This window comes from Podarcis liolepis (assembly GCF_965112155.1).
Source record: "Podarcis liolepis genome assembly, chromosome: 2".
Classification (NCBI taxonomy): Eukaryota; Metazoa; Chordata; class Lepidosauria; order Squamata; family Lacertidae; genus Podarcis; species Podarcis liolepis.
Window position 1 is genome coordinate 25,139,611 of NC_139555.1, and position 22,975 is coordinate 25,162,585.

The 22,975-nt window shown below is 44.9% G+C and overlaps 2 protein-coding genes across 4 annotated transcripts in view; both read left to right on the plus strand.

Moving 5' to 3' along the window:
* The window catches only part of MAP2K6 (mitogen-activated protein kinase kinase 6), a 77,013-nt gene extending 55,097 nt beyond the window's left edge, over positions 1-21,916 (plus strand). For all 3 annotated transcript variants that reach the window (XM_083490393.1, XM_083490394.1, XM_083490392.1), the window contains exons 6-12: positions 2,296-2,412; positions 3,395-3,446; positions 5,697-5,824; positions 6,793-6,870; positions 10,439-10,575; positions 13,979-14,024; positions 19,150-21,916. In XM_083490393.1, the coding sequence (XP_083346519.1) occupies positions 2,296-2,412; positions 3,395-3,446; positions 5,697-5,824; positions 6,793-6,870; positions 10,439-10,575; positions 13,979-14,024; positions 19,150-19,227 (636 nt within the window). In that variant the 3' untranslated portion in view covers positions 19,228-21,916. The remainder of the gene's footprint in view (positions 1-2,295; positions 2,413-3,394; positions 3,447-5,696; positions 5,825-6,792; positions 6,871-10,438; positions 10,576-13,978; positions 14,025-19,149) is intronic.
* LOC310700384 (ABC-type organic anion transporter ABCA8-like) overlaps positions 1-22,975 on the plus strand; it is a 317,713-nt gene that overhangs the window by 276,475 nt on the left and 18,263 nt on the right. The gene's annotated exons all lie outside the window — the stretch shown is intronic.

Sequence of the window (22,975 nt, forward strand, 5' to 3'; positions counted from 1 at the left end):
CCTTCTCAGCCACTCCAGAGAAGAAGAAGAAGAGTTTGGATTTGATATCCCGCTTTATCACTAGCCGAAGGAGTCTCAAAGCGGCTAACATTCTCCTTTCCCTTCCTCCCCCACAACAAACACTCTGTGAGGTGAGTGGGGCTGAGAGACTTCAAAGAAGTGTGACTGGCCCAAGGTCACCCAGCAGCTGCATGTGGAGGAGCGGGGACGAGAACCCGGTTCACCAGATTACGAGTCTACCGCTCTTAACCACTACACCACAGCGGCTCCTGTACTGAATAGTACAGGAAGTGCGTACTGGGAACCAGTATGGTGTAGCAGTTAGAGTGTTGGACTAGGACAGTGGTGGCCAAACTTGGCCCTCCAGCTGTTTTTGGACTATAGTTCCCATCATCCCTGACCACTGTTAGCTAGGGATGATGGGAGTTGTAGTTCAAAAACAGCTGGAAGGCCAAGTTTGGCCACCACTGAACTAGGACCTGGGAGACCAGGGTTCAAATCACCACTCAGCCATGAAACTCACCGGGTGACCTTGAGCCAGTCACAATCTCTTAACCAAATCTACCTCACAGGATTGTTGTGAACATAAAATGGAGAGGGAAAGATATGTCACCTTGGAGAAAAGTTGGAATATGAGTGTAATAATAATAGTAATAATTTTTGGTTCTCTCTTAAAACTTCCATTTGGTGCACGCAGTCAGTTAAATGGTTAAAGAGCGGTTGATTAAAAAAGGTTGGCTCCCCTGCCCTTTTCCTTCTGTGTTAACTTTTTTGATGAAATAGGGATTCCAACCTGTCTGACAGCTTGTAACTTCCTTTTCTCCTTTCTCCGGTGCCAGGTCCCTTCTTCCTCTCCCAACACCTCGTGTTTCCCAGTACTTCCTAAAAAAGCCAAACAAAATTCCACACAACAGGAAAGCGACGTTTAGTGCCAGAATTCCAGATATATATATTTTTTAAAATGGTGTTTTGCTTGGCATGAAAACGATCACTGCAGAAATTGAAATCCTGCTTCTGTTTCCTCATTGCACCAATTGGAATTTGTTTTGGAGGACGGAATTCACATGGGCCAAATAATCCTTCAAATAGCCCTTCTTGGCTACCGCTGCGCTTAGCAAACTTGTTCCCTTTCTCAAGGAAGTTAGCCTTGAGGCCCCGATGTTTCTGTGGTCAGAGGGGAGCCAGCTTTGTGCTGCGATGCTGCAGCTTCAGAAAATAAAATAGCTATGCAGCTTAATTTTACATCATTAGTGAAATGGCTGAGGTGACTTGTGGCCGAGACTGGAATTCAGACAAGGGGATGGGAGGGTGCAATGCCCCACACTCTGCTTATGGTCTTCCCAAATCCTGCACTGCCATGAGATGTTGGTACATGTATTTATTCAGGTTGTATGTCATGCTACACAGTGTGATGGGAGAGATATTCGTTCATACGTGTGCTCCAGAATGTACTGGGAACCAAACTCAAAAGCGCTGGTGCTGACCTTTAAAGCCCTAAACAGCTTCGGCTCTGTATACATGAAGAAGTGTCTCCACCCCAATCGTTCAGCCCAGACATTAAGATCTAGCTCTGAGGGCCTTCTGACAGTTTTGTGAGAAGGGAGGCTATAGGGAACCAGGCAGAGGGCCTTCTTTGTAGTTGTGCCCACCCTGTGGAGTGCCCTCCTGTCAGATGTCAAGGAAATAAACAACTATCAGAACACATCTGACGGCAGCCCTGTATAGGAAAGCTTTTAATGCTTGATGTTTTACTGTGCTTAATGTTTTAATTTGTTGGAAGCCGCCCAAAGTGACTGGGGCAACCTAGTCAGAAGGGCGGCATTAATAATAATAATAATAATAATAATAATAATAATAATAATAATAATTTTATTACTACAGGGGTATCTCGGGTTACATACGCTTCAGATTACATACGCTTACAGGTTACAGACTCTGCTAACCCAGAAATATTACCTCAGGTTAAGAACTTTGCTTCAGGATGAGAACGGAAATCATGCAGCGGTGGCACAGCAGCAGCGGGAGGCCCCATTAGCTAAAGTGGTGCTTCAGGTTAAGAACAGTTTCAGGTTAAGAACAGACCTCCAGAACAAATTAAGTTCTTAACCCGAGGTACCACTGTATTATTATTATTATTATTATTATTATTATTATTATTATTATCAGAATAGGGAGGCCTTGAAGGCAATGCACATACACTTGGTTGGAAGCAGGTATGTGTGTGTGCTTGTTTGCAGTTGGCACTCCAGAGTAGAGAATTATTGACACCATTCTTCTCCCTCTGCCTTTCCCCAGGGAGATGTTTGGATTTGCATGGAATTGATGGACACTTCACTGGACAAGTTCTACAAGCAAGTCATTGACAAAGGCTTGACGATTCCTGAGGACATCTTAGGAAAAATAGCCGTCTCAGTGAGTGCTTCTGTTTTTTTTCTTTTTCTTTAATCCTCTTCCAAAGGGGATTCAGCTCCCTTTCCATCTTTGCAGCCCACATCTGCCAGTCAGCTGTTAAATGTACAAAAGTTGCAAAGGGAAAATGGAGAACAAATAGCAGCTGGCTTCTCTTTTAGGGCTTATCCTTGGTATTTATGAGCCACATCTTCCTAAAAGTAGCGTGGAAAGCCCTTCATGAGAGAAGAGCCAGAATTTGTTTTGTAAAGCAGGGTTAGGGAGCCCTGTGGGGAAACATTAAGCGAGAGGTGAGCTGAGGGCCAAATGACATGCAATGAAAATACCTGTTTGTTCTTTGACTTTAGTTTCAAAGACCGAAAGTTACCTGATGAGGGACTGGTGGCTTGATCGCAGATTGCTATTGGAGAGGGGATGCTTAATTGTTTTTCCAAGCCATTTTTCTGCTACAGGGACCTTTCCCCCTCCAGCTCCTTTCTTACCTGTGGAGGAAAACAATATTTTTCCTCTGCAGGTGAGGAACAATCCCAGGGCTGCTTTTTGTGTACTTTGCCTCTTAGAAGATGTGCTTTGGAGACACTTTATACTGGGTGTATAACCTGGAATTCCAAGGAATTTAGAACTCTGCTGGAATTCAGCCATCAAAACTTCCTAAAGAGTGATGCCCAAAGCTTCAACACACTGTGATCCCTCGAAGGTTGTTACATCAGTGTTTTATTTTGAGCACACTGCAAAGAGGGGGGGTTGGAAGAGCAATGAATAGTATGAATCATGTTTTATCACCCTGGTGCCAGACTGCAGGCTCAGCACTCTCCTACCTGTTAATTGCCCAAACGCCCAACCTAGACTGTCTCCAGCCTGGTTAAGTGTTGAAAGAAGAGCTAACCTGTGGCCTGGGAGGAATGAGCGAAGCAGAATACTTCTGCTTCAGCCAGCTTCAGCTCGTTCTTATCTGTCTGTCCCTGTTCTTTTTTTCTTCTTCCAGATTGTGAAAGCGTTAGAGCACCTACACAGTAAGCTGTCTGTAATTCACCGAGGTAAGTGCGACCAGAGTTGGGCGCCATAACAATTCTTGGTTCTGGAAAATGGGTTGAAGAGCACTGTGCCAAGTGCTAAATGGCATTTCCATCAGTTTAGGTCAGTTTGAAGCTGCATCAGCGAATAAGACTTCTTCTCCCTGATGGCCGAGGGTACTTAGTACCCATACTCTTTCCAGGCACAACTCAGGATGCTGATTTTGACCTGGCCAGTATTGCTTCAATACTGGAACTCTAATTTTGGCTTTGCCAAATGCTGTTTTGGTACTTTTCCTACATCAGCATCCCCACCTGCATCTGAGATAATGGAATTGGCCTACCTGCACATTGCGGTTGTAAGGATTACTGTGGTATAATGGATTGGACCCAAAGTGATGCAAAATGGAGAACCGCTAGTGCAGTGGAATTTCCCCCCTATCCCTTCCAGTCTCCTGTGTCTCACAAACAGCCTCACTTGGAGAGTCAGGGCCTGCGCTGAGCAGTGATGGCTGGAGTGGAGGGGCTTCAGTGATGGGGATATTATCTAAACTTGGGCAAAAGGACTATCTGCTTCTGCAACTTGGGGTCCAAATAATATATGTGCCTTGATCACTTAAGAAAAGCACACAAATATTTACATATCATCGTCATATAAGGCAAAGGTAACGGTAAAGGACCTAGTTAAGTCCAGTCGAATTTGACTATGGGGTGCGGCGCTCATCTTCCCTTTCAGGCCGAGGGAGCTGGCACTTGTCCACAGACAGCTTTCCGGGTCATGTGGCCAGCATGGCTAAACCACTTCTGGCACAATGGGACACCGTGACAGAAGCCAGAGTGCACAGAAATGCCGTTTACCTTCCCGTTGCAGCTCTACTTATTTATCTACTTGCGCTGGTATGCTTTCAAACTGCTAGGTTGGCAGGAGCTGGGACAAAGCAACAGGGATGGAGGTGGCACTGTGGTTTAAACCACTGAGCCCCTTGGGCTTGCCAATTTTACGGTCGGCAGTTCTAATCTGCGTGACGGGGTGAGCTCCTATTGTAATATAACTTGCCCACTCGGAATCCTCCCTCATTAAGTGTCATAGGAAGATGCTTGGAGGCAAACCCAGCATCTTCTGCTTCAGTGTAAGAGATAAATCACTTCTTTAATGGCAATTCAGAGTAGAGATAATTTCATTGAAATTGTTTTGCTGTGAGTCCTTCTTAATCCACATTTAACAAAACAGGAATCAGCACTGGAAATACACAATGGCTACTGTCACATATAACTCTCAACCAGTAGTCTTCTACCTTTTCAGCCCCAGGACTCACCTTTATCTCAAACATAGGTTTGCGGACCCTTTTCTTAACTTTTTCTTTTAACCGTATATTTGTTAGTTTGGAGTGACGTTTGCTTGGAGGAAGGAAACCTCCAGTTTAGATGACAGACAAACCAAACTCTGACTTGTCTCATCAGCGGTCAGGGAGGAGTGCTGCTGGAACTTTCGAGCTCAGTCACATTAAACCATAGTTTGTTTTAAACAATGGTTGGATGAAATGTGTGAAGCAGGCCAAACCATGGCTTAATGAAGCTCACTTGTTTAACCAACCAGAGGTTTGATAAACAATGATCCCTGTTTAATACAAAATGGCATGCCAAGATTAGGGGAGACTCGCTCACAAAGTCCTTCTGGCTGCCTGGTAGAAGGAGAAAAATGGGGAAAGCACCTGCAAATAGGGTTTTGCTCGGGCTCATTCTGCACATAGTTCTAAAACATGGCTTAGCATTAAGCATAAATGTGACCACTAGCTCTCTACGTCTTCTTCCCTGCCATAGAATAAACCAGGGTTTCTGTAAGTCTTGGACAACCTGGCTGGTATAACTGTTGCTGAATGTTGGTGCTAACCATGGTTGAAAGAAAGACAGCAGTTGTGCTCCAGGGAGAAGAAGCAGCATGGGTTCTTAATGCTGGCTCCCAGTCTCTTTAACGATGGTTAACAGCGAGCCAGAATGGAACCTGCTTCTCTGTTTGGCCCCTGTGACTTCTGCTCAAACTTGTACCCCTGTTTTTGAACTTTTACTGGATAGGAGTCCAACGTCCGTATGGTGGCAGGCTCCCTGTCCCTGGCCTACAGCCTGGGAAAAGACATCATTTTCTTATCTCCTGTGGTTCTCAAGATGACAAGTGAAATGTATGCTGGTGCCCTCTGGTGGCTCTTGTTTGTCCTTTTCCATTTCTGCTGTAACACTACTGCAAGCAACCTGCTTCCTGTGCATTCCACCTTGCAGATGTCAAGCCCTCAAACGTACTGATCAACACACTGGGACAGGTGAAAATGTGTGACTTTGGAATCAGCGGTTACCTCGTTGACTCTGTGGCCAAGACGATGGATGCTGGCTGCAAGCCTTACATGGCAGTAAGTTCAGGTTACCAGGTTTTTTTTCAATGAATCTGGGGACACTTTTCAACTTCAGTGGATTTTGTTTGGGGACTGATGTGTAAATCCGGGGACTGTCCCTGGGAAACAGGGACATCTGGCAACCTTACAGTAAGTGCAAAATACGGGAAAAGTTCACTGTACTTCCTGACTCTTTTTACATGTATGGGGGCAGGTTTTCGTTTCTGTTCATTTTCAGTATTTCTACTTTGCAGAAGGGCTTCCACTTGTGCAATGGGATCTGCCCCCCACTCCCCAAATTGCTGAAATTGGCCAGGGGAGAGAATCCCCAGACCTGCATGTACTGAAAGGAGAGGGGGCATCATTCTGTCTGGCAAGCCAAACTGCTTTCACTGACAGTACAGTGGTGCCTCGCAAGATGAAAAGAATCCGTTCTGTGATTCTCTTCGTCTAGCGTTTTTTTCGTCTTGCGAAGCAGGCCCATTGACGGATTAGTGCTATTAGCGGCTTTTAGCGGCTTATCTGCTGATCGGATCAGCTGATAAGCAGCTTAGCGGCTTAGAAAAAGGGGGGGAAGGAAAAAAACCCAGCAGGAACTCGCAAGACATTGTCGTCTTGCGAAGCAAGCCCATAGGAAATTCGTTTTGCGAAGCACCTCCAAAACGGAAAACCCTTTCGTCTAGCGGGTTTTCCATCTTGCGAGGCATTCGTCTTGCGGGGCACCACTGTACTCTTGGGAGAGTGTATGTTAAATTCCAAGTTGGGGAAGGCTACTCTTAACAAAAATCAGATTAAGGCAGAAAGACGTTCCCTGTGAAATCTCTTCAAAGCCTAAGGGAATAGTTACACATTGCATACACCTTCATTCATTTGCATGCATACAGGAAGTTGAGAGAGTCTTCTTCCTCCATCAGCTGAGGGATTTACAACTTGGGCAACTAAATATAATACTATTTGTGTTCTGTCTCTTCCTCCCCCCACCCCAGCCTGAAAGAATCAACCCAGAACTAAACCAAAAGGGATACAGCGTCAAATCCGATATTTGGAGTCTGGGAATCACTATGGTAAGAGTTTACACAGGAAGGCCTGATGGACTGTGGCTACTGAAGAGAGTTTTGTCCATTTGGCCTTGTTCCACACATAAAATATTTTGCAATCTGCGGCTGATTGCGATTAATAAAATGCCTGAATATAGCTCAGGCCTTTAGCCTTCAGTACATTGAAGACATGGTGAGCTCGAAATGTGTCCATGTTTAAATGCGGAACATTCTGTGAGAGGAGAGATTAACAATTTCACTGTTTTAAGTTCGCCACTGTACTTAGCAGTGCCCACTGCGGTCACGGGGGTTATGTGAGAGCAGGAGAAATATCTTGATTCTTTTTTTGGGTGGGGAATGCGGTTTGACTGCTTCTGCCTCTTTACATGGGCGTCTGTCATGGATGCTTTAGCTGAAATTCCTGCATTGCATGGGGTTGGACTAGGCAACCTGCCTTGGAGTCTCTTCCAACTCTACAACTCTACGATTCTAGTATTTTATTGAGGCTGGAAAGAGCTGTGAGTAACTCTGTGAGGGTTGTGTTAATGCTGGATTAATACTGGCGGTTGGAGTTTATAGGAAGTCCGGAACAGTAGTCGTCAACCTTTTTTCAGAAACAAGACCCATGACTCTTAGTCTAAATGTGTGCATTTTAGTATTCCATTGTATGCCATATACAGTGGTACCTCGGGTTACATACGCTTCAGGTTACATACGCTTCAGGTTACAGACTCCGCTAACCCAGAAATAGTACCTCAGGTTAAGAACTTTGCTTCAGGATGAGAACAGAAATCGTTCTACGGCGGCGCAGTGGCAGTGGGAGGCCCCATTACCTAAAGTGGTACTTCAGGCTAAGAACAGTTTCAGGTTAAGTATGAACCTCCGGAACGAATTAAGTACTTAACCTGAGGTACCACTGGCAGGTATTTGTGTGTGTGTGTGTGAGAGAGAGAGAGAGAGAGAGAGTGAGTGCGTGACAGAGATCACTATTACAGATAAGGCATATAGCAGTGGTTTTCAGCCTTTTTCTTTTTAAGAGAACCCTTTCCTTAGCCACAGTCTACTGGGGAGCACATGTTGCAGAAAACTGTGGGGAATATGAGCATCCTTCACCAACCCACCATGTGTTTTGGACTACAAATCCCATCATCCCTGACAATTGCCCGTGCTGGCTGAGGCTGATGGGAGATGTTGTCTAGGCAAGAGAGATGGGGAGCGGGGGGAGATGGTTCTAGGGCATGCCTTCCTTTCAGATGGGGTACAGGCCTATTGAGCCTTATCACCACCACATGTGATTTGAGAGTGTGCCATGGCACAAACACAGTGTCTCAAGTTGTCGCCGATCTCCAGGGGTGATCCGTAGTTGCAAGTAAGCAGACTTTTGAGGAAACTTGCCCACCATTACTTACCTTCTCACTAAGGAGCCCCAAATACACTTCTTGAAAACTTGGAGACTTCCCCCCCAAATCCATTTTGAGAGCCACTGGCGTGAAGAAACGCTTCATTGGAGCAGTTCACTTTTTCCCCTTTCTGGATTTATTGGCAGGTTTAAAGCAAAAAATGTGGTGGATTTTACTTTCTTCTCCTGCTTTGCTTTCCATCTTCAATTTTGCTTCCCCGCCCCCCCCCCTTCTCCAGCTGACCTCTTGCAGACCTAAAGCTGTCCCTTCTCATTTGTTTGCAGAGGTCCTAATTCCCTCCACAAAGGAGTGTTTTCACTTCATGTGGGTATCCGAGCTTCTCTTGACAACGTTCAAGAGACATCAGATGAATTGTGCTAAGAACCATAGGCAGAAACAGGTCAGAAGGAAAGCAGGCTGCCAGGAGAGACGCCTAGATTTCCGGAAGTAGTGTCAGCTTGTATGCCGGCGGCAGCCTGTTTTCTAGAGCAACCAAGTCAGCAGCTTTGCGCATCCTTGGGACTGATCGGGTTTTAAAATTGGGACTGGCTTCCTTAAAAAACAGCAACCCAAAACCAGACTAGTTTGGGTAAGCAGGTGAATTTCAGAACGTACAAGTGTTCCGCAGCCTCTTTTAAAACAGTTCTTCCGATAAATGCTAATGTAGCTAGGCATCAGCGTGCATGTGTAGGTTGTTTATCTGAAAGAAACCTGGTGCCCTGCAGTCATAATCTGTCTCCATACTCGCTCAACTGGCACCACGCCTGCTTCAGGGAATCAGAGCATTCAGAGCAAACAGACAGCTTCTTTTGGCAAACTGGAATCATTCTCCAGGGAACGATGAGTCCCCTCTGGTTGCAACAGCCCCTGTGGGTAGGGAATGGAGAGGGAGAGGCCGGGAGGACAGAGGGCATACCCTCCCCTGGCATTCTGCATTCTCCAGGGAAGGCTGTGGGTACGTGGTGCAAACCAGCTGAACTGGCCTCACATGCTGCTACTTTTAAATATTCCCAGAGACATACCGTCTCCAGGGATTCGCACAGGCTGTGCCTTCCAGAGGCGCCAAATGAGCCCAGGGTTTCTAAGGGGGGAGCAGAAAAAAGAAAAGAGGGAGCAGAAGCCATAAGAGGAGGTCCGGTGCCATTGCAGGGCCATGCCTGCAGATGGCAGCAAAAGCTACGGTTGTTAGGGAAACAGAACAGTGTTGTTTGTCTCCTCACTGTACTTTTTAGATAAGGTAAAGGTAAAGGGACTCCAGACCATTAGGTCCAGTCGCAGACGACTCTGGGGTTGCGGCACTCATCTTGCTTTACTGGCTGAGGGAGCCGGTGTACAGCTTCTGGGTCATGTGGCCAGCATGACTATGCTGCTTCTGGCGAACCAGAGCAGCGCACAGAAACGCTGTTTACTTTCCTGCCGGAGCGGTACCTATTTATCTACTTGCACTTTGATGTGCTTTCGAACTGCTAGGTTGGCAGGAGCAGGGACCGAGCAATGGAAGCTCACCCCATCGCAGGGATTTGAACCACCAACCTTCTGATCGGCAAGCCCAAGAGGCTCATTGGTTTAGATCACAGCGCCACAGCTTTTTCCTTGCCTTTAGTATACAGTGGTACCTCAGGATACACACGCTTCAGGTTACAAATACTTGAGGTTACATACTCTGCTAACCCAGAAATAGTACCTCGGGATAAGAACTTTGCTTCAGGATGAGAACAGAAATTGCGCAGGGGCAGTGGGAGGCCCCTTAGCTAAAGTGGTACTTCAGGTTATGAACAGTTTCAGGTTAAGAATGTGTTAAGTCGTGGGTTGACATAGCAGCCGGCACAGCGATTTCTTCAAGTAGCTCTTTATTATGGTAAGCTGGAATACAACTAACTGCGAACAGCTCAGCCGGCCTGTATTTATAGGCAGCCGGCTGTCAACATTGTAACCACAACAGCCCAGAGTTCCCGCCTAAAATAACTGCCGCGGACCTGAGTGAAAACTATATACAGTATCCCCCTGTTGGCCCAGGGTGAAACTACACTACATAACAGAATGGACCTCCAGAAAAAATTAAGTTCTTAACCCGAGGTACCACTGTATAAAGGTACTTTATAAAGGTACCTTTATAAGGTACCTTTCTTTTTTTAAAAAAAAAAATAGCCTAAGAAAGTGATATTGATGTCTCTCCATCTTGTCTCCACGCCCAGATTGAACTGGCCATTTTGCGGTTTCCATACGAGTCCTGGGGGACGCCATTCCAGCAGCTCAAACAGGTGGTGGAAGAGCCATCGCCTCAGCTCCCAGACACCTTCTCTGCAGAGTTTGTTGATTTTACCTCACAGTGGTAAGCATGAGTCATTTTTGGGGGTGGGTACCCCACGAGACCCCAACCTAACTTTAGAGCCTGCTCCCAGACTTACGCAGTCAAAGGGAGTGGGGTGGGAGGTGAGCCTTTGGCTTTCGAAATGTTGTTGGACTCCTAGCTGTGATCAGCCCCAGCCAGCACAACCAACAGGCAGGTATTAATGATTATGGTCATTATCACTATTGTGGATACATTTAATCACCTTCCAAACAAGCATCTCAAGGCGGCGTACACCTAAAAAACACCCAACCAGTTAGAAACACAAAATAGACCCTTGTGGCTGATAGGAATTGTAGTCCAGCAACATTGGAAGGCCAGAGGTTCCTCTATCCCTGACCTAGTTTATTGTTGTTTGTTTGCACCAAATGCTATTGAAGACCTTTGCGTGGTCACCAGGAATTTGCTTGGTTTTAATAGTAAGCTGTCAGTAGAATTTGACTGGTTTTACTGTGATTTCTTTTATTTTGGAGTATATCGATCTGTCTGTGTGTATATAGTTTTATACACACACACACACACACACACACACACACACACACACACACGTATGCATATAAATGCATACACGTAATTTAAAAGTATTAGTTCTCCACCACCCTTCATTAATTATTTTGGGATAGTTTGCAGTAACAAAATAACATCTTAAACTATTTCAATAAATACATAAATCAAATGCATTACGTTATTAGTTTGTTGTTTTTTTAAATAAAGAAGAATTATATGCTGCCTTTTTGGCTCTTAAAAAAAAAGGTAAAAAGGAAGTTTGCAGCTATAAGGGTCAAAAGCATTGGGTTGGGGCCAGAATTCACACTACAATGAAGGAGAAAAAACAAAACAATAACTTAAATCAGATTTAAAATGCATTAAAATTCTGCGGCAACGACAACAGCAAATGACCCCTCTGCTCGCCCCAAATAACCAGCTCTGGTGTAGCTGGACTGAACTTGCTATTGTCCCCCTGGGTGAAATTTTAAATTGTAAGCTCATTGGGGCAGGAGCCAATCACCTTTTACTTTATAGAGCAGTACCCATGCTTGTGGGTTAAACCCCACCTTGTCCCCAGAATTCAGCTTATCAGTTAAAATCTTTGCAGGATTGAGGTTGATGGGTCTGGCTGACAGGTATAAGAAGCCCATTCCTCCTTGAAAATTTGTCACAAATATCCATGCTGTAGAGGAAGTAGGGATAATTATTTTAGTCCACTGCTTACTTTAAAAATAAATAAATAAATAAGCCAGTTTAATTACTCAGCAGATGCTTGCCTTTGGCTGCTAATGGCATGATCAAGATACTTGCTCTGGAAGTAGCTGCTCCATTGTTTTGAAAACAGGCAGAAGCTCTCAAGGGAATCGGACAAGGTGCATATCAGAGCCTGGTCTTTACGTCAGCCATCTCTACTTCCACTCCTTTCTTCCTGAGCTGAGGCACGTGTGTCTGAGTGAACTTTCCTCAAGGACTGTTTCCTGTAGCTTTCAGGAAATGTCATGTTGACCTCCTAATGGTCTATGTGGGAAGTGACTCAGTGTGTCAGAGTTCTGGTCCTTTACTTCTCTGGGGCAAGACGTGAAACGCCATTGTGCCGAGGCAGATCGCATGTGGAGGTGGACCTGCTAAGTAGATGGGATTGTGAGGAGAAGAGAAAGGACCGTTGAAATAGAGCAGTGTAGAGTCTTTGGTTCCTGCAGGCTGCCTAAAAGAATGGAGTTCCTTTTGTGACATTTAAATGGGTGCTGTTTTACTTCATTGTTTCATAGTGGCCTTTTTTGAGCCATTAGTCCTCACACTGTAAGTTTATGTTCTTTCAGACAGCCAAACTTGCCATCATATCATCCCGTCTATCATCTTCAGTTTACATCTTGCATCTTCAGTTTACCCCTATCTTTCCTTCTGCCTTCTTATTGCTACTTTCATCCAAATCCCCCCCCCCTCTCTGTGTGTGAGAGAGAGAGAGAGAGAGAGAGAGAGAGAGAGAGAAAGAGAAAGAGAGAAAGAAATAGATTTAAACTCTACAAAAATGCAGCCTAGGTTCATAGTAAAGTTATGAAAAGCTTATGGGAAAGGAATAAATTAGCAGAAGAATATGAAATCTCCTCATGGCCAGCTTGAATAGAGTTCGATGATAGTTTATTTTTTAAAAAAACAACCCAACAATTTTCGACATGCACACTCTCTCCTGTCAGTTTTGATAAGCAAAGACATGGGGTGTATGCGCACACGAAAGAATCATTGGATTTTGTTATATTACACAGCATAAGAGTTTCCGTAAACCTGAGCTCTGAGATGATGCAGTGAGAGATGGGCAGGAAATATCCCTTCAGTAAGCATCCTCCACTTCCCCCCTACCCCCTGGGCTTGGCAAATCCCAGAAGAGGGTGTGTTTACTATAGCCCGATGATCATACTTTTGTTTCTCTCAGTGTGACACTTTACACCTCCTTCCCCTCTCTGCTAAAGCATGTGTACGTGTGGAGATCTTTTTTCAAGTCACTCCAAGCATCTTCCCCGTAAATACTCTGCCAGGAAGTGAGTTGCTATTACATCCTGTCTTCAAAGCTATTTTCAGCTGCAGGGAGACCGGAATAAATGGATCTTTTTTACCCTTCCACCTCACCCGTTCAAGTCACAGACAAACTTTCCCAGCCACCCATTGTAGTAATAATAGCTGTTTGCAGAAAGGAAGAGGAATGCCCAGCTGGCCTGTCCTGGCAATGGGTGACGCAGATCAAAGGTGATGGGAAGGTAGAACAGCCCCCCCCCCTGTTGTGTACAGCTGATAAATGAATATTTTATGTGCTCATCTCTTTGGGGGGTGGGAATGTCTGAGGAGGCTCATCTACAAGTAAGTATTAGTTTTATGCCAGTTCAACTTGTCCTGGTGCCCTGCAAAGTATACTGGGAACTGAAGTTTGGCGAGGGCACTGAAACAGCTTGTCACCAGCTGTGCAGAATTAAAAGTTTGCATTGGAATCCCAATCACACTTAAGTCACCATACAAATAATATGCCTGAAGGGCTCCTCACATGATGCCAGAGAGCAGGGCAGAACAGCTTCTCTTGGCCCCTTCTCCAGTGCCTGCACTTTTAAGGGAAGTTTAAGCATGGTAATTAATGCAGGAGGGATTCTGTGTTCATAGCTCTCTACATGCATAGGCATGGGAGCTGGAACCATGCATGATCTAGTTACATGTTTGGGTGGACATCAGTTGGCATTGCTTTGGTTCCATTTCTGGTGTCCTTTGGTGCTGAGACTGGTGCAAAGCAAGTCCCATCACCCTCCTTTACACAGATAATTCATTGTGTTTTCATGGGCAAGTTGGCTGTTTGCTTCTATTGGTTGAAACACGCCTATAATTTTCCTTTCTCTCTCTTCCTCCCCCCTTAAAGCTTGAAGAAGAATTCCAAAGAGAGGCCAACATACCCTGAACTAATGGTGAGTTTGTAGTCGCAACAGATCCAGCTGCAGTACAGGCAGAAAACACAAGTTTTGGTTCTGACAACTTGTCGTTGCGGATGCTCATCCTGAGAATTGGTTAGGGTTTTCCCTCCGGGTGGATGGAACCCCACAAATGTTAGCGTTCTTTTACGTTATCTGAATCACGTTTTGAGCCAATAGCTTACCTTAGGAAGTGTGAAATCCAGCGGCTGCCTTAAGTCCCAAACCCACACATTACTCAGGGAGGTGCAGAATGGGTAAATTTGTACTGGAATCCACAAAGATCAAATTCATTAAGTATCCTTAATCAGCACTACTGTTTCTGCCAGATGGAAACTCAAGAACCAGTTAGGGTTGCCATATTTCAAAAAGTGAAAATCGGGACACAAAAATTGTTGAGCTTTTCCCGGTTATTTCAGCAATTTCCACCCAGATGTTGCTAAAAAGGCCCTGCAGTTTGGAGGGAGATGACTGTAGTTTTTCTTTCTGAAGGGGCTTTTATACAAATTTACAAGCTGCTTTTACTGCATGGGATCCATTTTTACGGTAGAGAAGTTGCAGTTCCCTTTCTCTTCTATGACCTGTACCCATAAAATCACTATATCAAGCAAGACTGCAAGAATTTCCAAAAACTTTTGTGGCAACCACCACCACGTCCTGCTCACATCTGTGAAGTCCCTGGGGAAGGGAGGTGGGGACTTCTGACAACAATTTCAACCCTCCCATCCATTTATGTGTATAATATAGCAGTACATATTTCCTTCTTAATGCTGGTGAAATTCTGAGATGCTCCCAAGTCTGCCACCTTGTTTTCACTCTTACTAAATGGTGGTTCTGATATCCAAGTGTAAGTTTCTGAACCATTATCCTCTTCTTTTCTTGTAAAAGAAATTTGTATAAGTAATTACTATGAACAACAACAAGCAACAACAACAACAACAAGCAACATGGCATCATCTTACTACACTTTTTAGTGATAGCTGATCCATGGCCATTTGATGTACCTTTGGGAACTATTAATTTGCTGATGAAGATTTATCATTGAAACAGTTCATTATCCTGGAAGAACTGTACTGTTCTTGCTGCTGTGCTCGGAGCAGCCTATTTCGACGTTTGGAGCACCCATCAGCTCACGTTTGTAGGACATTGACTGTGGAAAGGCATTCTGACTCCATTTCAGTGATCTTTGACAGTGACTTACCACTCCTACCATTCCTGTTCTTGGAACATTTATTTGATTCTTATTAGTTTGTGACTCCATGCACATATTATATGCCTTATGTTTATGAATTTTGAAACAGTATAGTGTTATAAAAATATTGTCGGTATATTATTAGCCGACGTGTTGCATGTTGTTGTTCAGAGTGTTCTGTTTTGCAACACGGGATTTTCTTTGGTGTATAAGTAATTCCTATGGCGTTTCTGCAAAAGGGATCTATAACACAATTATCATGTAGGGTCCTGGGTTCAAGCCCCACGTCGGGCAAAAGATTCCTGCATTGCAAGGGATTGGACTGGATTAAGCTAGTGGTCCCTTCCAACTCCAGCATTCTGTGATCCTATGTACCGTTCATTAACAGCTTTTTAGGTGGAGAAAGGCCTCGATTTATTGGCTCTTGTTTAAAAATGTACCATACGTGCATTTTTAGAATTTATCCCTCCACCCGCTTCCAAATCATACAGCGGTGTTTTTACCACGTGGCTTTTTAGCACACACTGGGTTCGCCAGGGTGGAAGTGAGGAAAGGCATGGGCTTCAGCCAAATTCTGGTTGGCAGCCCTGCACATTTCTATTGAATTAGGATATTGGATCACCTCTGAAATCTATCTCAGCATTGTGGTATTTTATGGCTGACATTATTGTTGTAAGGTCCTGTGGTTTGGGCTTTTCCTCCCTTAGCCCTTTTCACTTTCCCATGGCAGTAGACATTGCGGTCCTGGAACGGACTGCTTGTCTTTGAAGGCTGAGGCTGCTTCTTTTGCTTTCCTGCGTCGTTGAGGTTTCAAGTGGAAAATGAGAGGATGACTCGGGCATGGCTAGAGAGCTAATTTTCTTACTTACTTACGCTTTGCTTTATATTACCACCGTGGTTTCCAAAACGCGTCCTGGGGAACCCTGGGGTTCCTTGGAAGCTGATGGGAGGTTCCGCCTGGGAGAATAACATTAATGGCAGGCAAAGCTTCCTTCAAAGACAGATTGGCCAAAAGGGTGTTCGTTAGGCTGGGAGACAAGCCCAAGACCAAGGACAAATTCTTCACCCCAGAATCCTTTGCAACATAAGCCAGTTCCATGAGCCGGGAAGTTGCAGAAGGCTGAAAGTTTGAAAACTGGTCATTTTCCTCACAGTTTTTTTCTTTTTTCTTTTTGGACATTGGTGTTCAGATTTTCATCTGGCTGGTTACCGTGAAGTTCTTAATATTAGTGGCAGGATTCCATATATTTGACCACCTTTTCCCAGGCCCCATCTCCAGCTGGAGAGAATGAGTGTTACTCTTTCTCCCTCCCTCACCCCCTCAATGCCCTTTGCAGATGATGCTCTACTCACATGCTGGGGTACCATGTTAGCTATACCCACTGCTCTGCACTGCCTGGGTTCAGGGGAACACCTCTTCTGAGCATGGGAACACTGTCCCATTCCTACAGGGCTGGCTTACACATTGCTCCAACATGTACAGTGTGGCACAAGAGTGTTCCTGCATAAACACACCTCAACACTTTGGACATTTAGTAGGAATTAAGGGCTATGGGTGTACTGTTGTGTTGTTGTGTGTACTGTTGTGTTGTTGTATATTGCATGGAAGTAAGCTCCCACACAAGGACGCGGGTGGCGCTGTGGGTAAAACCTCAGCGCCTAGGACTTGCCGATCGCATGGTCGGCAGTTCGAATCCCCGTGGCGGGGTGCGCTCCCATTGCTCGGTCCCTGCTCCTGCCCACCTAGCAGTTCGAAAGCACCCCCGGGTGCAAGGAGATAAATAGGGACCGCTCCGGCAGGAAGGTAAACGGCGTTTCTGTGTGCTGCGCTGGCTCGCCAGAGCAGCTTCGTCACGCTGGCCACGTGACCCGGAAGTGTCTGCGGACAGTGCTGGCTCCCGGCCTCTAGAGTGAGATGAGCGCACAACCCTAGAGTCTGTCAAGACTGGCCCGTACGGGCAGTGGTACCTTTTATCTAAGCTCCCACACACAGTTTCTTGTGGCATATATGTTGCATGGGGAGAGATTACTGGCAGACACCCCAGTCCATACATAATGGCCAATTTACGGAGTTTCATCTGACCCCACCATATGTCATGCACATAACTAATTAACGTTTCGTTTCACTGTACTTATTTACTTGCTTTTATCCTGTATTTTATTCCTCGAACTGCCGTGGGATCTTATGATGAAGGGCTATATAGAAATATAATTATACATATGCACATACTTGTGTTTGAGCCAGCCCTAAATAAGTCTGAGACAGGATTTAGATGAATAGATTCTTCTCTCGCCTAAACCCTGGTGTGACTGCAGCTACAATGCGTAATCTAGGAGCCAGCCAAAGAGATCTAGATCAAACTTGAGAGTCACACCTCGTACCACATAGAAGTGACCCCTCCCTCCCTCAAAGCCTTCGTATTCAAAACTCATTTGCTCATTGACTGAAATACTTTGGAGATCTCTTTTAAAAGATCGGGTGGGTCTGCGTTCATTTTTGAGGACCTTTTCAAGTCTTTCCTCACAAAGGAAACCCTCTCTGAGTTGCGTCCACTGTAGTGGTTAGGGAGGAGCATCTTTCAGTCCTTCCTGAACTTTGAACTTCCAGTTTTGACTTCGGGGCACATCCTTCTTTTTCAATCTTGGCTTTGCTTATCTGTAAAAATTGTATTGACTACTCACTTAATGGGATTATTGTGATAATTAATGAGAGAGAGAGAGAGAGAGATGAAAAGCACTTCCCACACAAGAAAGACGTTAGGAATCTTTCTTTTCTTGTTCATTTAAATCTTTATGGAAGTTTTTGTTGCTGAGTTGTGTCCAGTTCAGTGGTATTTATTTAGTGTTCCAATAGCTCTCAATTGCTTTTCACGGTAAGCTTTTCTTTGATAGCCCTGACGGAATGCTGATTACCATTTTTGCAATATTATTGTATCCAGTTCATTTATATTTGACCATGGGTGGGGAGGACATCTGTATTTTGCTGTGGAGACTTTGGTTGCATTTGGATGCCACACTAAGCCATAAACCATGGGTGAGCAAATCTGTCTGTGCATGAGCTGGGCTTGAGCTCCCTGCTCTGCTATTTCCTGTGGCCAGCAGAAAAACAAACCAAAGGATGGCTGGCTTAGCATTACACCCAAAGCAGCCCTCCCCAGGAAGCCACAATTGGGAACCTTGGCTTCCTCTTGTGGTTTGTTTGCAGCAAAACTAACTGGGACAGTGGTTGGGATGTAATGCTAAGCCAACCAATTTCATGGCTTGTTTCTCCATTGGAGAAAGGGAGGCTCGTGCACAAACTCACCTGGTTAACCATGGTTGATGGCTCGGTGCTGCATCTGAATGTGTCCCACGGAAAATGTACCTTGAGTTGAGGCCCGCTGTCATCATCACCCTGTTTGGGAATTAAAAAGGTAAAGGGACCCCTGACCATTAGGTCCAGTCGTGACCGACTCTGGGGTTGCGGCGCTCATCTCGCTTTATTGGCCGAGGGAGCCGGCATTTGTCCACAGACAGCTTCCGGGTCATGTGGCCAGCATGACTAAGCCGCTTCTGGCGAACGAGAGCAGCACATGGAAACGCAGTTTACCTTCCCGCCGGAGTGGTACCTATTTATCTACTTGCACTTTGACGTGCTTTGGAACTGGTAGGTTGGCAGGAGCAGGGACCGAGCAACGGGAGCTCACCCCGTCGCAGGGATTCAAACCACCGACCTTTTGATCAGCAAGTCCTAGGCTCTGTGGTTTAACCCACAGCACCACCTGCGTTGGGAATTACTGTGGTCCCTTTATAGGTAGTGTGTGTGTGTGTGTGTGTGTGTGTGTGTGGTGGGGAATCTAGGATTCCTGTGAGAGGTGTAATGGAAGGTTTTGACATGTTTCCCCTCTCTTTCCCTTCTCCTCACTGGTTCTCTCTCGCTCTCTCTTTCAGAAACACAGTTTCTTCACCCTGCACGAATCCAAAGAGACAGACGTGGCTTCTTTTGTCAAACTCATCCTGGGGAACTGAGAAATGGACTTGTACATGATTTTACCCTTCTGTGGACTGGTGGGCTTTAGGAGGAGGGGCACGTGGCATGGCAGCCCTCATCGGAGAACCAGTAGGAGAACCTGCCACTGGCCAATTTTTGTTTTTTTTAATTATTATTATTATTAATATTATTATTATTGCTAAAGTCCTATCATCATCCTCTTGAAGGTTTTTATTTTTATTTTTTAAAGGGTTCCTTGGTAACCATAGTAACTTAGAATGAACTGGTTAGTGAAATGAATTTTAATAAGGTTGTCAACTGTAAACGAACAAAAATTTAAAAGAGTGATTGAAATGACGACGGTCGCAAGTTCTGTTAGCGTCGCCTCAGTCCCACCCCCCACCCCCCTCATGTTCCCTGTCAGACCAGATTTGCTTTCGTTTATGGTAATAGGTGCTACGGTAGTTATGAAGTTCTATATGTAGAGTTATATTTTGTCCCTACCATTGTTTTAATATTTATGTTAAGTGCTTGATTTTAATAGAACTTTTTGTTGTTGTTGTTCTTATGTGAGAGTTGGAAGGTGGGGGGTGATGACAGCTGCAACAGCTAAAGCTACAAAGATTAGTATTTATAGGGCTTTGCTGGGAAACGGAGGAGGAGAAAGCATGGGCCATATAGATAAATATTATATATATGTATAGGGTGGAAGACTAATTTAATTTCAATGAAGAGTTTGGCTTCTATGTTAGGCAGCCCACTGATTCATGAGAAGGCTTGCATCCTTCTTTAGGAGGTGCCCAGAGACAGCATTGTTCTTGCACAAACATCAAGAGGGTGCAAAAACATTGCTGTGGTGACTTCTTATTCCATTGCTTTGGTTATGCCTCCAATGAATAATTATATTCTGAAGTGCGGGATATATATCTATATACGTCTCACACATTAACTGTTTACTAAGCAATGGTGAATCAATCACCTTATGACCTACAGCCAGTGCCCTCTCTGTTGGCTGTAAGTCATGGGCCAATGCATTTGACTGAAGAGAAGGTGATGCCCTGAAGGAAAATGGAACTTAGAAAGGAGCAGCTCTCGATGAGGATGCAAAAGCCGGGGGCAGGGGCCAGTCAGTTTTGCACTGCTCGTTTTTATACTGGCAGGAGTATTCCTTTTTTTTTTTTTTTTGGTCTCGGAACACTCACACGTCATACACAAATTGCCACTTCATTGCTCATCTCCCACCAACCCCCTCACAACTTTTCACTTTTTCTGGATGCTTAACCTGAGCAAGTCCCACCCCTACACGTCTGGCACAGGATCAAACAGTGTTTCTGTCTGAAAAGCATAGCAAAACCAAGTGAATAGGAGTTGGACAATAAGTGTTGCACCCCTCACCTTAATTTGTTGCTGTGACCATTATTATTATTGTTGTTGTTGTTTTCAAAAAAACACACTCTTTTGGCCAAACAGTACTGACTTAAGGCCTGGTGGTAACTGTTTCTGGAATTGCCCAAGGCCTTCTTCCACCTTGACCTGCCCTTAGTCACAGCTTTGTTGTTATGGCGGTTTGCATGGCCACCTAATCTCCATTCAATATATTCTATAGCAAGGCCACAGGGGTCTTATCTGATGGAGGCTGTGGCAGTTCTGTCAAGAACTCTTTTGCTCCTGAAGCGTTTCCATTTCCTGAACTGAACCATGGCAGTGTTGACAATGGGTGAGGAATTCTGTACTGCTGGTTTGGTGTTGAGGGAGAAAGTTAACGTTCTTGCTAGTGCTTTGTCCTTTCACTTGGGACACACTACTTCTGCCCCTGAATTCGGACATGGGGGCATCACTGTGGAGCAGCTCAGAACTCAGACAAGCAGCCACGCCAGGTGAAGACCCAAAGCGTCAGTGTTTGCCGTGTCGATTTTGTTCACAGAACTTGCCGTCCTGTTCTCCTGCAGTCCACATTTTACAACGCAACCGGTCGTTGGTGCGTACGCCGATTGGAAACCATTCAGGAGACATTTGACTGCAGACAAAACACTAAAGTGGGCTCGCATTTCTTTGTAATCTTAAAAGGCCTAGAAAGGCTTGTAACCTGCTCCTAGTTTTCCATTTTATGTGCATGCTTCCCCCCCCCTCTCGCTTCCAATTCCCACCCCTCCCCATTGATTCTGAGCTGCTTTGATTGATTGTCTGCAGCTGCAGCTGCAGCCCAGCCAGCCAGTTTTTAGAACTGGTTCCAGCATCAATTCTCACTTTGAAAAACATGACATTTAAAACCAGCTTTTTGGTTTTCCTACATATGGATCTGATGCTTGCTGTAGAGATTGTTTTTGCTGCTTTCCTCTTGGAATAGAAGACTCGTTTGGACACCACATCCTCTTGACCTCAGAACACCTTTATTTGAGTGCTGTGGTAACAGACAGGCTGGATTTACGAGATAGGATCAGTGTTAATAGCCGATATTAATATCCCCATTGGTTTCCTATAGTAGAATGCCAGTGCTGTCTACAGCAAGTCAGTTTAGAAAGGATTATTGCACTGTGAATCAACACTACATGCCTCGGGCTTTATTAAAATGTGGAGTCTAAGTTCCTTAATCACTTAGGTGCTTTTGAGTTTTTTTGTCAACTCTTGTCTCTGTATAATTTGTCCTTTGGCAGGTACATAGACCTCTATCGAGTCTTAGAATAAAGCACACCCAGTTTATTTCCCCCTTCCAATCAAAACTGCAAAGCTTGTGTGTTCTTCTTATTTGAAAGTTCACATACCACGTTAGTGAAGATTGTTTCTAGGGATATCTCAAAAGTGGTTAAGGTGCAGTCAAAATTATCCATTTCCTAAAGGATCTCGGAAAGAAGGGGAGAAGAAATACCGTATTTTTTGCTCTATAAGACGCACTTTTCCCCTCCTAAAAAGTAAGGGGAAATGTGTGTGCGTCTTATGGAGTGAATGCAGGCTGCGCAGCTATCCCAGAAGCCAGAACAGCAAGAGGGATTGCTGCTTTCGCTGCGCAGCGACCCCTCTTGCTGTTCTGGCTTCTGAGATTCAGAATATTTTTTTTTCTTGTTTTCCTCCTCCAAAAACTAGGTGCGTCTTGTGGTCTGGTGCGTCTTATAGAGCAAAAAATACGGTAGATGATCACATAGTGCACCGATGACAGAAGCAGAAGCAACGGGTTTAAATTACAGGAAAGCAGATTCAAATTCACACATTTGAAGAAGCCTCGTTGACTCATGCATATTGTTCCTCAATAGGGCGTGCTGCCTGGGGAAGTTGAGGAAACTGCATTCTTGGAGGTTGTCCACTACAATTGGGACAGGCATCCATTTGGGGTGCTTTTGCATAAAAGATGATGCCTTAGGGTTTTGGGGTGGGTGGGGTGTATTGGATGAGATTACTCCATAGCCTTGTTCTGTGTACATGGTTCTGTGATTTTTTAACTGGAATTAGCAAACATTTGGTAGGGGCCACAAACATATTTGTACAAGATACATGGCGTTTGCTTACATTGCCAAAAGGTAACCCAGACGTGTGCGGGAAACCCGCAAGTCTTAGTTTTCACGATCAAAGGCTCCCAGGGCTTTCATTCTTCCTTTGTTCACTGTCTTAGCTTCACATACGACAACCGATACTGTTATATTGAGAAAATTTCAGGTACCTTCTTTATGTGCCATCACATGTGCTAGATGCCTATATGACGTCTCCTGCAGTAGGAAGCCCAACTGATGTCGGCTGCCCATCGTGTGCAAACAGAGGTGTTTGTGCATATTTGGATACATAAGACAGTTTTGT